The following is a 17,588-nucleotide window of genomic DNA, read 5'->3' as shown; positions in this document are numbered from 1 at the left end:
TTCACTTATCTTATTTTTCCAAAGTGTAATGAAATAATATATAGGCTGATGCCTGCCTTACAAATGAATCTATTTTCTGCTATCATATTGTATGTACTTGTAAACAGATCTCGACAGATTGGTTTTGGTTTGGGTTTGTCCTTATGGTCTGTGCGTCGGCTGTCCATCCCCGTCATTTACACCCCAGCATCAACTTGTTTTGAAGAAATCTTAATCAAATTTGGACACAGTGTATCAGCCATATAATTATTACCGTCAAGCTTGTTAATTAGCCCAACAGTAACATTATGTTAAGAGTTCCGACACGTGAATGGTATTTCAGTTTTACACTCTAGCGCTTTCATTTCTTCAAGACCAATTCCTATCATATTTATACAGAATACTTATAAAATCTTCAGCAATTTCGACGAGAGACCTGCGTGATCGTGTGGTTACGGTCGCTGACTGCAAATCACTTGCCCTTCACCATTGTGTACGGTTATTAACTTGCTTGGTAATGAAAGTAACCATCCAGCTGGCCTTTGGAATGTCGGCATTCCTAGCCAGTTGCCAGCCTATGCCTAAAATAATTCTTGGAAGAGGCACCTAAGACCTTCCTCCAACTTGCAAAGCTGAGACGCTGCAATAAGTCTTAAATTGTGTAGGTGTGACTTAAAGTCCATGAAAAATAAAACACAAAAATATGTTGACGACCTGTAGAATAACATCGTATTGATCTGTCAAAGCTGTCATATTTCACCACTTTTCACCCGAAGCACATTCAGTTGTTTCTAAATCCTACTGATATAGCCTGACAATGTTAGTTTTTGTATAATTAGCAAAGGATCAGGTGTTTCTAATGTCAAATACTATAATAATCGTAACCAACAGCTGCGTCCACTCTCAAATGTCTGAGAAGATGGCAAAATTCTATTGAAACTTGAAAGTCGTATATCATGAACAAATTAGACTTCCAGCAAATTGCAGCTGAGAACAAAATATACTTGAAAATACTCTTAATGTATAATGACAGGCCTGAAGTTTTTATAAAACGTATAATCATTTTATTATAAAAATCGATTCATTTATCTAACTAAACCAAATGTAGCGGACAATGTCTTGTATTTAGAATACGGATGACAATACGGGACATACATAACATAAACATATAGAAAACACAAATTACGGGCAGTGTATACTTGACACTGCCACATATAGCTGTTTATTTAGACTTTGATTAAAACTTTACCTAATTAATATCACTTTCGTTGAGTTTGTTTTTCATTAAACCATGCCAAACCTCGAGCGTACATTTCTTCAGGGACATCCTTGTTTTTCCTTTAACCACAAAAATGATTCGATTGGATTAAAAACGGTCTATTTTTCAGCAGTATTGAAGTTAGATCTATCCAACGGCGGTCAGTTAAGCTGATCAGTGTTCCTAGGTTCTGAACCAGCATAGACATTTCCCAGGCATATAAACGACAGTGTCTACTTGTGGCAGCGAGCACAATGTCCAACTTTATAGTGCTACCTCTTCGAATATCAAGCCGTACACACCTGACATAATACCCCAACCAGTCACATTATACTGATACCGGGCTGACCGGTGCTGTCCAATCCTCTTAACACTTTGCGTCAAGTCAGGATTCTGTATGTAGTGAATACTATACTTACTCAATATAAACTTAAATATCCAGTGTTATTATATTTTCTGGTTCTTTGACATCATGGAGTCCATTAAGTGGATGTATAATTAAGTCCCGCACATATATAATAGAGTTTCGCTTAAGCCGGTGCTAGGGGGCGTGAAAAGTGTTGCACACTTCATTACCTCTCATGAACAGACTCAATCAAACCGAGTCTGCTATTATTCTTCTTGGTTGCATTCTGTGCTTCCAAATGGTCTTTTTACAGATTTTATTAATAATATTGACTTATGACGATTGGTATTTATTTACATTGCTTTGACAAAATAAAACTGTGACGTCTATTTGGAGGCATGATTATTTAAAGTATAAGCGAAACTTAGTCGGTGTAACTAAACGAAGCTAAATGGAAAACTGCATTGCGTATTTAAATACAAGCCAACATCAAAAGCAATATTCAGTATGTACATTTTTAAAATTACAGATTTTGAACATCTTGGATGTTTATGGCCACATGCTACTTACAAATTTAAATTGCTATTATACTTGCATATTTGCACAATTATTTTTAATCCTTTGATAGGCAATGAGTGAAATAATCATTTGCATTGTTTATCTTTAGCCAGTGCTTTAGGAACTGACTATAGCTCTAAATCAACTACCAACTTCTATTTTTATGTGACCGCATCACAAAAATATTCTGGACGTGTAAAAATAGTCACATATTTATTTTTTTATAATCTTGGTATTGTGTGAGTGTTTGAGCAACTGAGAACTACCGTTTATAAACAACAAAAACAAGCAGCAACGGATTCAATATTAATCACGAACTTTATATTCACATTCGAAACATTCAGAATCACTCCGCTCTAGGGTTAGGGTTTAGGGTTAAGGGTTAGGGTTTGGTTAAAATTTGTCCCACGCTGGGGCAAACTTAGTTTTACATAGAGTTGTATAGGGGAAACCTCTAAAAATCTTCTTGTCTTGAACCTGAATGCACAGAGCTTAGATATTTGGAATGTAGCATTGTCTAATGGACCTCTGTGGCAGTCTTGATTTTAAGGCTTTGGATTAAGTAGTTGTTTAAGCTAAGTTATCTCCCTTTGACCATAGTTGTAGTTTGTGTCCAGTCAGGTGTATTGACCTTAGGTCAATTTGTTCCCTCTAAAAGACTGTGTTCTGATTGGTTTAGGCATCAGTGATCAATATCTCACTACCTGGAAAGCTTTGATACTGTGTACATGTATTTGGTAGAGGTTGTTTTAAATCAGTAATATATTAGTTTTAAAGGAATGGAATTATTAGTCAGAGGTTAGTTACTTTCATTTATAAGGTTCCTATCAGTTTTGCTAGTCTTATAAAGTGATAGATAATGATTTTAACCTTACAGTTTTGGACTTTTCTGATTAAGACAGATTAGTATATTTTGAGTAAAATCATGTTTCATAAATGGCAGTCTTCTCACATATCTCTGTCTCATTCTTTAATTACACATTTAACAATTTAATCATTTGCAGACCATTAACCTGAATCACAGTGTGATAGAGCAGATGAGTTGTTGGTGCAGCTGGTGATGTTTTCTATAGTGGTGATGCATTTAAGTCCACAACTTGGTAAGCATACATGTGTTTTGTTATGTACATGTGTAATATGTAATTGTATACTTTTAATGTATATGTAAGTTTACATATAATTCAAGTATATGTCCTAAGTATTGTGTTTAATGACTGCAAGGTGCCACTACACACAACTATATGTTTTAACCTGTATTACCATATGAATAAGATATTTATGCATTTTATTATAATATGTATGGTATTTGATGTATCTATTATGTGTATTACCTGATTGTAAGTTTTGTTAATGTTATGTACTTTCAGGATGCTTAGTTTACCAACCAATAAATTGATAAAGGTACAAAGAGCTTGTTTCCTACACACGGCCTCCAGATGGACCTACTCCTCAACCCCCACTAGCAGTTATACTTCTTTATAATTTACAAAAGGACTTTAAGTAAAACTAGCCAAGTGACAAATGGCGCCCAACGTGATATTGTGTATACAAGCCATACACTAGTGAAGAACATCAGCCAGCAACACTAGATTAGTAGATATACACATGAACGCTCATTTAAAAACAGTGATTCACGTGAAAAATTTATATGGATTTTTATTGGTGTAAATACGGTAATCAGATTTTTCATTCTGATACTTCTACAGAACTGGATGTAAAAGTTATGTTCTACTTCAGAACATTTTTGTAATTTAAATACAAATCCGAGGACAACTAGTATTTACAGTGACGGTGAAAAGAGAGTTAAATTTGAACAGTTAATTTATGAATAGTGACAGTGGATTTATTTATAACAGTGTTGAACAGTGAATTTAATTTTTGGATTTTTAAGTGAAAAGTATTTATCACTTTTCATATTGATGACGGGAAGAAAGTACAGTGGAGAACAGTGATTTAGTTCCTAACACCAGGAGCTAAGTGTTATTTTCAAAGCAAACAGTTTAAGACAGTGACAGTGTTGTGTGTATAAGTGGCATAATAGGACATTATCCATTTTTACAAGAATTTTACAGTAGAACAGTTTTAAAGTACAGAACAGTTATCAACTGTTGGTGAGTTAAATGAATTTTCTATACTTAAATTGCAGTTAGTCTGTAATTGCTAAAGTCAGTGTTGCCATTTCAACACATTTTCATATTTTACACAGCTATATTGTCTGTGGTTTTTCATGAATAACTGCAGTTTTTGTATATGTACATTATGAAGTGCTTAGTGTAAGTGAGAGAGTTGTCACATTGCATATATAACTTAACTTTCTTGGTAGAGGTACTCTTAATTTAATAATTCTTCTCTCCTAGTCTACTATTTCTAGTATTCTTGTAACAGTCTAACTAATTATCGAAATTTAAATTTTAAAACTGCCATTTAGAGACATTTCTAAAAAAAAATATCCAAATTCAGTAATGTAAACACTTTTGAGACCGGTTTGAACTAAATTTTGACCTTAGTTGACATTGTGTAGTGGAATTTATTTGTTATTTAAATTAGTTAGGATTTTGATAGCTGACAAGGTTGTACTGTCAAGGTTGAGCAGTTTTCTATAGATAAGCTGTAGTTTAGTGATTGAGTAGAAGTCAGCAGAACCTGTTTTGCTGTGACAGTGCACTACTTGTTGTTTACAATCCATATACAGAACATGTGACCTCTTTGACCTGTCATATTTGGTTTGACCCAGATGGTTTCATTTTTCATTGGTTGAGTTGTTTTACATTTGTGACATCACAGACCACATGACCCTAATCTGACATAGCAGATATTAGATATAATCATATATAGTAAAAGGCTACTCAATGAATATATAGGTCAGTGGGTACATAAAAATAAATAGTTGGTTATTATTTTTGGTGAAGATATTTTTTTGCTGAAAAGTAAACAGTATTGATACTTTGTGTGTTATACATGTATATTGTGTCCTAACTAGTATAACTATAAGGAAATATTGACTTAGACTGTCAATTTAATTGAATAGTTGAAAAAGTTTGAGATTAAATTTAATTTCTGCCTTTTTCAATTGAAGTATACAGTTTCTGAGATTGATTTAATAGAAATTAAATTAATAACAGAAAACTAAACTTGAGCTCAAGTATAAAATAAAGTGTACTTGTTTGGTATATAAGCATAAATTGCTACCATATAAAGTTGTCATAATATACATTGTTTATTAATCAAAGCCAGAGGCTGGTATAAAGATACACATTGAGTATTGAGTATATTTGATAGTGGTAAAAGGTTTATTGGTTTAGACACATGTTTTAGTGTGCAATAAAGTGGAAAATAGGTGATTGAAATATTTATTGTTGAAATATTGGTATTGATATTTTATATTGATGAAATGGGTTATTGATTTTTTGGTTGAATGAACAACAGGTATTGAAGGGATTACTGATTGTATAGATTACTGATATAGATAGATAAGATTGAGGTGATAAAAGATAATTGATGAGTTTACTTATACAAGGGTGTTAAGTTATTGTGTATGATATAATGATATTTTGAAAGTGAAAGTGAAAGTAGAGATTTAGTTGAAGTGAAAGTAGACTTTGAAAGCTGAAAACTGAAATTCTTTATATTTAAGCAGTAGTCACTGCATAAGAGTACTAAGTGAGCATTACTGTTAATGCGAAAGGAAGTTAATTGAATGAAGGGTTAGTGTTGAAAGGTTGTATAAAGCAAATAGTCTTTGAGTTGACTTTGATTATTAAGCAACACTGAATGCTATAAAGACTTAAGTGAAATTGAAGCTTAGTGCTATAAGAAGCTGTTTGATTGAGATTAGAAGTTGAATTGGAGTTTCACTGAAAGGTGTTGTAACAGAATTGAATTGAATTTAGAACTACAGTGAGTTGTTTAGTTGTATTGAGATTGAAAAAGACTTAGTATTGAAATAGATGAAGTGAATTTGAAGTGATGCGCATACTGAATTACTGAGTTGGTGTTTCAATATATTGAAGAAGAAATGTGAATTTATTGAAAAGTGAAGGTGAATTTATTGAAAAGTGAAGTAGAATTAAGTGAATTTGAAGGTGAATTTAGTGAATAGAGAAAGTGAATTGAATGAATTTTGAAAGTGAATTAAAGCGATAGAAACTCTACGTAAACTTAGTTTTAAGTCATACTTAGCTAAGTAAACTGATTGATGAGAAGCATATTGAATGAAGTGAAACAATAGAAAAAAAAAAAGTGACTTAGGTGAAATTTTGCAGAGGACCACATTGAACTGAATTGAATAGAAAGTGATCCCAGTTGAGTATTACAGTATACTAAGATATAGTATAACTAAACTGCATGAAATATTGAATTAGAGCTAGAAGAAGCTAGCTTAAGTGAATAGTACAGTGCAGTACTGAATTAAGAAATACTTAAATATTAATAGAATATTAACACGAACTGAAAGACACTGATTATATAGTGCGAATAGGTGTTACATATTGAATAGTGAATGCATAACTGAATTACATAGAGAAAAGACTTATATAAGAAGGAGGCTGAGTGTTTGAAATATTATTGAAGAAAATTAGGCTTAACAGAGATTTAACAGAAGAATTGTCAAGATGAGTGATAAAGAAGAAGGTGCAACAGGTGGAACAGCAGTTACAGAGGAAGATTTAAAGATTCTTGAAGCATTTCATGCTATGAAAATGAAACCACCAAAGATTGAGAAACCAGAGGACTTGATGTCCTATATGAAACATTTAGGAGATGAACTTAGAAAGGATACAGTATCTGCAGCATCTGAAACAAAATCTGGTGAGGATCTAGGAGCCAGACCAAAGACAGGTAGTCATCACTACCCTAAACTGTCAACATTTTATGGTGAGGAGAATAAAGGAGAAGTAAGCTGGCCTACTTTTAAGTTTGAATTGGAGGCACTTTTAGAAGAAAAAGTATTTAGTAAAGAACAGATACTACTTGGACTTAGGAGAGCGGTGAAAGGAAATGCGAGTGACATTATAAGACGATTAGGTACTGGCGTCAATATTCATGAAGTGATGAGGAAGCTAGAAGGGACATTTGGTAATGTAGAAACACAAGAGAGCATTATGGAGAAATTTTACTCTAGTCACCAGAAAGTTAATGAATCAATAACAAGCTATGCATCTAGACTAGAAGAAACATTTACACAGGCCATTTCACTGGGAGGTCTAAGTAAGTCAGATGATAGAAAATTGAAGAGTGTGTTATACAGAGGACTCCGGCCAGAAATCAAACAGCTATCGGGATATAAATATGACACCGTCGCAGATTACGACCGATTTAAGATAGAACTTAGGAAGATAGAGGCTAATATGAAGGAAGAACAACCTGAAAGTAAGAAATGTCATGCTGCAGTCAACATAGACAAGAACACAAATGAGGAGTTATTGAAGAAACTGAATAAGACAGAAGAGTTACTACTAAAGCTGAATGCAAGGATAGACAAATTAGAAGAAAAGAAAGAAACACCAGATAGACAGTTCAGTCAGAACTTTAACAGAGGATATAGAGGCTCATACAGAGGAAACAGTGGTGGAAGAAGGAATTACAGAGGGAGATTCTACGATGGAGCAAGAGGCAGAGGAGATTACAGGCCACAACGACCAACTGGAACAGGAACATTCCAACCTACTTGCTTTAACTGCAATGAAAAAGGTCATATTGCCAGGAACTGCCCAAAAGAATAAGTGCCTCTGTTGTTGGGTCAAACAAAGGCACCAATCAGAAACAAGACCCCAAATTAATAGGTGAAACCAATGAAGTAAATATCATCATAGGAAATTTAGAAACAACAGCACTCTTAGACAGTGGAAGCTGCATTAGTGCAATTTCACATTCATACTGGAAAGACAATTTATCTGAGATAGCTCCACTTCAACCATTACAAGATATTGTGAATTTGAGAATAGAATGTGCTGATGGACAGAAACTTCCCTACATAGGATACATTGAAACAGAATTGAAAATCACAAATGGTTTACCAAAGGCTTCACCTCAGCAGTGTTTATTTTTGATAACGCCAGATACAAACTACTCTTTTCGAACCCCAGTTATCATTGGCACCAACATACTATCAGAACTTCTACAAGAATGCAAACAGAACTTTGGTCCTCAGTTCATACAGAAAGCAGGTTTACACACTCCTTGGTTTCTAGCATTCAGATGCATTACTTTCAGAGAAAAAGAGTTGAAGAGAAATAAAAATAAGGTAGCCATAGTCAGATGTGCAGAGCAATCCAAAATCATTCTAGGTCCAAATGAGTCGAGAGATATTTTAGGAGAAACGGACAAGGAATTAGAATACGGCCAGACAACAGCCATCATCCATGAAACAGAAGATAGTGTTTTACCAGATTTCATAGACATTACACCAGGAATTGTGAACTATGACTACAAGAAAAACAGACAAATAGTGGTTACAGTTTCTAATCTCACAACAAACAGTGTAGTGATTTCACCTAGGTCCATCATATGTGAGTTACAACCTGTTAAAATAGAAGATAAATTGTTAAGTGAGGCAGATGAAGACAGTTCAAATCAAGATATCATGGATAAAGTTACCATAGATACAGATAACAACCTTACAGAAGAACAAAATAAACGCATCAAAGGCCTGCTGCAGAAACACATAGATATTTTCTCGAAAGACGACACAGATATTGGAAACTGCACAAGAATTAAACATCGCATAGATTTAATAGATGAAGTACCTTTCAAACAACGACATAGAGAATACCACCGAATATGATAGAAGAAGTCAGAAACCACCTTGAACGCTTGTTATCTGCAGGAATTATACAAAAGTCAAAGTCACCATGGGCATCTAACATTGTTTTAGTAAGGAAGAAAAACAATTCTCTCAGAATTTGTGTTGATTACAGGCAGCTCAATATTAAATCAGTGAAAGACTCATACGCTCTGCCACGTATTGAAGAGGTTTTCGATGTTCTACATGGATCCAAGTATTTTTCAACTTTGGACATGAAGTCAGGGTATCATCAGGTAGAAGTAGAAGAAACACACCGAGAACGCACTGCATTTACTGTAGGACCACTTGGTTTTTTTGAATGGGTTAAAATGCCATTTGGTCTAGCCAACTCTCCAGCCACTTATCAACGACTTATGGAGGAATGCCTTGGTGATTACAACATGACTATATGCGTTATATACTTAGATGACCTGATAATCTTCGCGAACACTTTCGAAGAACACCTAGAACGACTCGACAAAGTATTAACACGTCTTAAAGAATGCGAACTTAAACTATCTCCTGAAAAATGCTACTTCATACAAGAAAAAGTGAAATTCTTAGGACACGTCATAAGCAAACATGGTATAGAGACAGATCCTTCTAAGATAGAGAAGATAAGAACATGGCCAACTCCAAGAAATGCTGATGAATTGAAATCCTTTGTTTCCTTCGCAGGATATTATCGCAGATTTATACGCGACTTCTCCAAAATTACAAAACCTCTTACAGACCTGATACCTGGAACTTCAACAAAGAAACGCTCAAAGAAAGAACAGAAAGAATGGATATGGACCAGTACTGAACAACAAACATTTGAAGACTTGAAAAAGATACTAACATCACCACCTATATTAGCTTTTCCTGACTTCACGAAAGAATTCGAGTTACACACAGATGCGTCTGCTAAAGCCTTGGGAGCCGTCTTATATCAGGACAAACAAGTGATCGCGTATGCTAGTCGATCTCTTACAAAATCAGAGCGCAACTACTCGGCATACAAATTGGAATTTTTGGCACTAAAGTGGGCTGTTACTGAGAAATTCGCAGACTACCTAGCATTGAACCATTTCACAGTATTGACCGATAACAATCCGCTAACTTACATATTAACAACCGCAAAGTTAGACGCAACCGGACAACGATGGGCTTCCGCATTAGGCGAATACAATTTTGATATTCTGTATAGACCAGGCTTACGCAACATAGATGCCGATGCGATGTCAAGATACCCGTACGAAAGACTGAATACTGGAGTTGAAACCATGATGAAGATAGACGACAGCACAGTGAAAACTATATGTAGCAGTATCATATCACCACCTTATATAGAAGTCATACCAACAGCCAGTATAAATATACTAGAGGCAACAGAGACACCAGGTGTACCTATGGCACAACTTGAAGTTAGAGAAATCCGACAGAGTCAACGACAAGACAGATTGATAGAAAGATGGCGAAGAGCTGTGATAGATCAGTATTTACCAGATAGAAATCAGTGCAAGACAAAAGAGGACTTATTTATGAGGAAAAATTTTCACAGTTTAAAGATAGTGAGAGGGATTTTGTATAGAGAAGTAAAAGGAGAGAATACAATCAACCAACTAGTCATGCCAGAATGCTACAGAAAAATGGTATTACAAGGCCTACACAGTGATATTGGACACCCCGGACGAGATAGAACTTTATCACTACTTCGAGAGAGATACTTTTGGCCAGGCATGACATCGGATGTAGAGAACTGGGTTTCGAACTGCGAAAGGTGCATAAGAAGAAAGTCATCAACAAACATTAAATCAGAACTAGTGAACATTGTCACAACTTATCCTCTTGAATTAGTATCAATGGACTTCCTTACACTAGAACCATCAAGAGGACATGGTAACATTCTTGTGATAACTGACCACTTCACCAAATATGCTCTGGCAATACCAACCAAGAATCAGACAGCCAAAACTACTGCAGATGCTTTCTACAACCACTTCATTGTCAACTATGGAATTCCAACTAAATTACATACAGATCAAGGTGCCAACTTTGAGTCAGACTTGATCAAAGAATTATGCCATATCACAGGAATGAGAAAAACAAGAACGACACCATACCACGCAATGGGAAATGGCTGCACCGAACGCTGGAACAGAACATTACTAGATATGTTAGGCACATTAGAACCATCAAAGAAGCCTGATTGGAAGAATTACATCCCATCATTAGTATACGCCTACAATTGCACCAAACATGAGAGTACTAAAACGACACCATTCGAACTTATGTTTGGAAGAAAGCCCAAGTTACCGATTGACGCAGTATTCGAAACTTCAGACATTGAACAGCCAACATCTAAAACAACAAAAGACTACATCCAGAACTTAAAGAAAAGAATGCAGACTACGCAAGAAATAGCAAAGAAGTATACGGACAAAGCCAGAGCGAAACAAAAGAAACAATATGACAAGAAAGCTACGGCATCCAGAATTTCAGTAGGAGATAAAGTCCTCATTAAAATCCTTGCATTTGATGGAAAGCACAAGATAGCAGATAAGTTTGAAGAAGAGGTGTACGAAGTAGTAGAACAGCCTAGATTAGAAATACCAGTGTTCAGATTAAGATCTAAATCTGGAATTGAAAAAGTACTTCACAGAAATCATCTGTTACCTATACAGACTACAGACAGTGAAAGTGAAGAGGAAATTAAGATAATGAGACCTGTTCCCAAACCGAGGAAATTAAAGAAACAGAAGGATGAAATTGTGGAGAAAAGTGAACCAAAGGTTACACTTCCAGAGATAAATAGAATAGAAAGAAGTGACGTCACAAGTGATTCAGAGTCAAGTGATTCAGGTGATGAATATGTGCCTAACACATACAAAAGTGGGGACGCCCACATTCCTGAAATTACAGATAAAGTAAATAAAGTAGACAGAAAGAAAGATAGCAGAACTGAAGAATTAGAAAGAGAAATGCATGTAAAAGAAGTGGATGAAACGAGAAAACATACAGGAGATGAAATACATGGTAGTCAAATTGACAACATGGGAATTCACACTGAAGACGATGACATGAGAATTCATACTGGAGAGGATGATATGAGAATTCATACTGAAGAGAAGAACATGAGAATCCACACTGGTGATGACAACTTGGGAACACACACTGAAGATAACATGGGCATTCATACTGAATATGAAAACCTGAGAATACATACTGAAGATCCAGTAGATATAGGAACAGATAGTGAAGTTACAAATAAGGATAGTTCAGTTAGTGAAGTTACAGATAAGAATAGTTCAGTTAGTGGAGTAACAGATAAAGATAGACAGAAAGGACATTCTGAAATAGAAATGATTAATGAGGCTGAAAATAGAAAAGGAGAGATAAATTCTACAGAAACTGTGTTAGAAAGAGAGAGAGGAATTAGAGAAGGTGCCATAAGAAAAGTACCAAATATACAGAAACGTGTAATGATATCAGAGGAACCAAAAATAGAAACAATTGAAACAAGAGAACCAAATATAGAGAGAAAAAGGAAAGGACAAAAGCCTTTACCTAAAATACCTACAAGAAGGTCTGAAAGGGAGAAAAGATTACCGGCTAATTTAAAAGACTATGAGATGAATGTAATGGTTTCATATCCTCCAGACTATAGGTTACATGCCTTAGATGTTTTTATAAATTCCGGTGTTTTAAAGGATGTAGATCCAGAAGTTGCAAAGAAAGTGATAAATGCAGTTATGCAGTAATATGTATCACACTGTAAACAGAATTGTGAAGTGACAGTATAAATTGCACTGAATAGATAAAATATTAATAGAGATAAAAAGAGATAAATCAAGAGAATTATTTCTTAGAGAAAATATAGGCTGTACAGAATCTGTACAGAATGATGTAGCTTGATTGAGCATATTGGATTGAATATTGTTGTTTTTATTGTTTTTAAATTTTTAAATGTCTGATGCATAATGTTGTTTTGTCTACAATTGTGAGGTCACAATTTTTGAAAAGGGGAGACAATACAGTAGATTTGTTGACATAATTTTTGCTATTCCTTTTGAGAAATACATGTTTAATCACATGTTTAAATTTTTATGAGAAATATTTAAGGGGTATATAAAGTAGCCTTTATTATGTTTATTAGTTATGTCACTTGGCTAGTTTTACTTAAAGTCCTTTTGTAAATTATAAAGAAGTATAACTGCTAGTGGGGGTTGAGGAGTAGGTCCATCTGGAGGCCGTGTGTAGGAAACAAGCTCTTTGTACCTTTATCAATTTATTGGTTGGTAAACTAAGCATCCTGAAAGTACATAACATTAACAAAACTTACAATCAGGTAATACACATAATAGATACATCAGAATACCATACATATTATAATAAATGCATAAATATCTTATTCATATGGTAATACAGGTTAAAACATATAGTTGTGTGTAGTGGCACCTTGCAGTCATTAAACACAATACTTAGGACATATACTTGAATTATATGTAAACTTACATATACATTAAAAGTATACAATTACATATTACACATGTACATAACAAAACACATGTATGCTTACCAAGTTGTGGACTTAAATGCATCACCACTATAGAAAACATCACCAGCTGCACCAACAACTCATCTGCTCTATCACACTGTGATTCAGGTTAATGGTCTGCAAATGATTAAATTGTTAAATGTGTAATTAAAGAATGAGACAGAGATATGTGAGAAGACTGCCATTTATGAAACATGATTTTACTCAAAATATACTAAATCTGTCTTAATCAGAAAAGTCCAAAACTGTAAAGGTTAAAATCATTATCTATCACTTTATAAGACTAGCAAAACTGATAGGAACCTTATAAATGAAAGTAACTAACCTCTGACTAATAATTCCATTCCTTTAAAACTAATATATTACTGATTTAAAACAACCTCTACCAAATACATGTACACAGTATCAAAGCTTTCCAGGTAGTGAGATATTGATCACTGATGCCTAAACCAATCAGAACACAGTCTTTTAGAGGGAACAAATTGACCTAAGGTCAATACACCTGACTGGACACAAACTACAACTATGGTCAAAGGGAGATAACTTAGCTTAAACAACTACTTAATCCAAAGCCTTAAAATCAAGACTGCCACACACTTCCCCTGTCTGAGAAATGACGTCCCGTCATTCATACGTCAAATATTACACCGTCCTATACATAATATATTACAATAAGACATAACTAATAAACATAATAAAGGCTACTTTATATACCCCTTAAATATTTCTCATAAAAATTTAAACATGTGATTAAACATGTATTTCTCAAAAGGAATAGCAAAAATTATGTCAACAAATCTACTGTATTGTCTCCCCTTTTCAAAAATTGTGACCTCACAATTGTAGACAAAACAACATTATGCATCAGACATTTAAAAATTTAAAAACAATAAAAACAACAATATTCAATCCAATATGCTCAATCAAGCTACATCATTCTGTACAGATTCTGTACAGCCTATATTTTCTCTAAGAAATAATTCTCTTGATTTATCTCTTTTTATCTCTATTAATATTTTATCTATTCAGTGCAATTTATACTGTCACTTCACAATTCTGTTTACAGTGTGATACATATTACTGCATAACTGCATTTATCACTTTCTTTGCAACTTCTGGATCTACATCCTTTAAAACACCGGAATTTATAAAAACATCTAAGGCATGTAACCTATAGTCTGGAGGATATGAAACCATTACATTCATCTCATAGTCTTTTAAATTAGCCGGTAATCTTTTCTCCCTTTCAGACCTTCTTGTAGGTATTTTAGGTAAAGGCTTTTGTCCTTTCCTTTTTCTCTCTATATTTGATTCTCTTGTTTCAATTGTTTCTATTTTTGGTTCCTCTGATATCATTACACGTTTCTGTATATTTGGTACTTTTCTTATGGCACCTTCTCTAATTCCTCTCTCTCTTTCTAACACAGTTTCTGTAGAATTTATCTCTCCTTTTCTATTTTCAGCCTCATTAATCATTTCTATTTCAGAATGTCCTTTCTGTCTATCTTTATCTGTTACTCCACTAACTGAACTATTCTTATCTGTAACTTCACTAACTGAACTATCCTTATTTGTAACTTCACTATCTGTTCCTATATCTACTGGATCTTCAGTATGTATTCTCAGGTTTTCATATTCAGTATGAATGCCCATGTTATCTTCAGTGTGTGTTCCCAAGTTGTCATCACCAGTGTGGATTCTCATGTTCTTCTCTTCAGTATGAATTCTCATATCATCCTCTCCAGTATGAATTCTCATGTCATCGTCTTCAGTGTGAATTCCCATGTTGTCAATTTGACTACCATGTATTTCATCTCCTGTATGTTTTCTCGTTTCATCCACTTCTTTTACATGCATTTCTCTTTCTAATTCTTCAGTTCTGCTATCTTTCTTTCTGTCTACTTTATTTACTTTATCTGTAATTTCAGGAATGTGGGCGTCCCCACTTTTGTATGTGTTAGGCACATATTCATCACCTGAATCACTTGACTCTGAATCACTTGTGACGTCACTTCTTTCTATTCTATTTATCTCTGGAAGTGTAACCTTTGGTTCACTTTTCTCCACAATTTCATCCTTCTGTTTCTTTAATTTCCTCGGTTTGGGAACAGGTCTCATTATCTTAATTTCCTCTTCACTTTCACTGTCTGTAGTCTGTATAGGTAACAGATGATTTCTGTGAAGTACTTTTTCAATTCCAGATTTAGATCTTAATCTGAACACTGGTATTTCTAATCTAGGCTGTTCTACTACTTCGTACACCTCTTCTTCAAACTTATCTGCTATCTTGTGCTTTCCATCAAATGCAAGGATTTTAATGAGGACTTTATCTCCTACTGAAATTCTGGATGCCGTAGCTTTCTTGTCATATTGTTTCTTTTGTTTCGCTCTGGCTTTGTCCGTATACTTCTTTGCTATTTCTTGCGTAGTCTGCATTCTTTTCTTTAAGTTCTGGATGTAGTCTTTTGTTGTTTTAGATGTTGGCTGTTCAATGTCTGAAGTTTCGAATACTGCGTCAATCGGTAACTTGGGCTTTCTTCCAAACATAAGTTCGAATGGTGTCGTTTTAGTACTCTCATGTTTGGTGCAATTGTAGGCGTATACTAATGATGGGATGTAATTCTTCCAATCAGGCTTCTTTGATGGTTCTAATGTGCCTAACATATCTAGTAATGTTCTGTTCCAGCGTTCGGTGCAGCCATTTCCCATTGCGTGGTATGGTGTCGTTCTTGTTTTTCTCATTCCTGTGATATGGCATAATTCTTTGATCAAGTCTGACTCAAAGTTGGCACCTTGATCTGTATGTAATTTAGTTGGAATTCCATAGTTGACAATGAAGTGGTTGTAGAAAGCATCTGCAGTAGTTTTGGCTGTCTGATTCTTGGTTGGTATTGCCAGAGCATATTTGGTGAAGTGGTCAGTTATCACAAGAATGTTACCATGTCCTCTTGATGGTTCTAGTGTAAGGTAGTCCATTGATACTAATTTAAGAGGATAAGTTGTGACAATGTTCACTAGTTCTGATTTAATGTTTGTTGATGACTTTCTTCTTATGCACCTTTCGCAGTTCGAAACCCAGTTCTCTACATCCGATGTCATGCCTGGCCAAAAGTATCTCTCTCGAAGTAGTGATAAAGTTCTATCTCGTCCGGGTGTCCAATATCACTGTGTAGGCCTTGTAATACCATTTTTCTGTAGCATTCTGGCATGACTAGTTGGTTGATTGTATTCTCTCCTTTTACTTCTCTATACAAAATCCCTCTCACTATCTTTAAACTGTGAAAATTTTTCCTCATAAATAAGTCCTCTTTTGTCTTGCACTGATTTCTATCTGGTAAATACTGATCTATCACAGCTCTTCGCCATCTTTCTATCAATCTGTCTTGTCGTTGACTCTGTCGGATTTCTCTAACTTCAAGTTGTGCCATAGGTACACCTGGTGTCTCTGTTGCCTCTAGTATATTTATACTGGCTGTTGGTATGACTTCTATATAAGGTGGTGATATGATACTGCTACATATAGTTTTCACTGTGCTGTCGTCTATCTTCATCATGGTTTCAACTCCAGTATTCAGTCTTTCGTACGGGTATCTTGACATCGCATCGGCATCTATGTTGCGTAAGCCTGGTCTATACAGAATATCAAAATTGTATTCGCCTAATGCGGAAGCCCATCGTTGTCCGGTTGCGTCTAACTTTGCGGTTGTTAATATGTAAGTTAGCGGATTGTTATCGGTCAATACTGTGAAATGGTTCAATGCTAGGTAGTCTGCGAATTTCTCAGTAACAGCCCACTTTAGTGCCAAAAATTCCAATTTGTATGCCGAGTAGTTGCGCTCTGATTTTGTAAGAGATCGACTAGCATACGCGATCACTTGTTTGTCCTGATATAAGACGGCTCCCAAGGCTTTAGCAGACGCATCTGTGTGTAACTCGAATTCTTTCGTGAAGTCAGGAAAAGCTAATATAGGTGGTGATGTTAGTATCTTTTTCAAGTCTTCAAATGTTTGTTGTTCAGTACTGGTCCATATCCATTCTTTCTGTTCTTTCTTTGAGCGTTTCTTTGTTGAAGTTCCAGGTATCAGGTCTGTAAGAGGTTTTGTAATTTTGGAGAAGTCGCGTATAA

General features: G+C 34.9%; 1 protein-coding gene and 1 long non-coding RNA gene across 2 annotated transcripts; one reads left to right on the top strand and one right to left on the bottom strand.

The window, feature by feature from the left end:
* Window positions 1-2,671: 2,671 nt before the first annotated feature.
* Window positions 2,672-3,986, top strand: LOC123555674 (uncharacterized). Its single transcript, XR_006687364.2, has 3 exons — window positions 2,672-2,939; window positions 3,146-3,241; window positions 3,509-3,986. It is a non-coding gene; the product is annotated as an uncharacterized LOC123555674 (long non-coding RNA).
* Window positions 3,987-13,060: 9,074 nt separating this feature from the next.
* On the bottom strand, window positions 13,061-16,438 carry LOC128546734 (uncharacterized). Its single transcript, XM_053518014.1, has 3 exons — window positions 13,788-16,438; window positions 13,484-13,579; window positions 13,061-13,216 (listed from the first exon to the last, which is right to left on the bottom strand). Exon 1 carries the CDS (start codon window positions 16,436-16,438, stop codon window positions 14,540-14,542), a length of 1,899 nt encoding a protein of 632 aa, XP_053373989.1. The 3' UTR covers window positions 13,061-13,216; window positions 13,484-13,579; window positions 13,788-14,539.
* Between the last annotated feature and the right edge of the window lie 1,150 nt (window positions 16,439-17,588).

The sequence above is a fragment of the Mercenaria mercenaria genome, chromosome 11 (genome assembly GCF_021730395.1).
Source record: "Mercenaria mercenaria strain notata chromosome 11, MADL_Memer_1, whole genome shotgun sequence".
NCBI classification, from domain to species: Eukaryota; Metazoa; Mollusca; class Bivalvia; order Venerida; family Veneridae; genus Mercenaria; species Mercenaria mercenaria.
The sequence above is the reverse complement of the archived record's forward strand: the minus strand, read 5'-3'. Positions and strand labels throughout refer to the sequence as shown.

Excerpts from the sequence above, each read along its gene's own strand:
- LOC128546734 (XM_053518014.1), bottom strand. The coding sequence starts at position 16,438 with ATGGACTACCTTACACTAGAACCATCAAGAGGACATGGTAACATTCTT.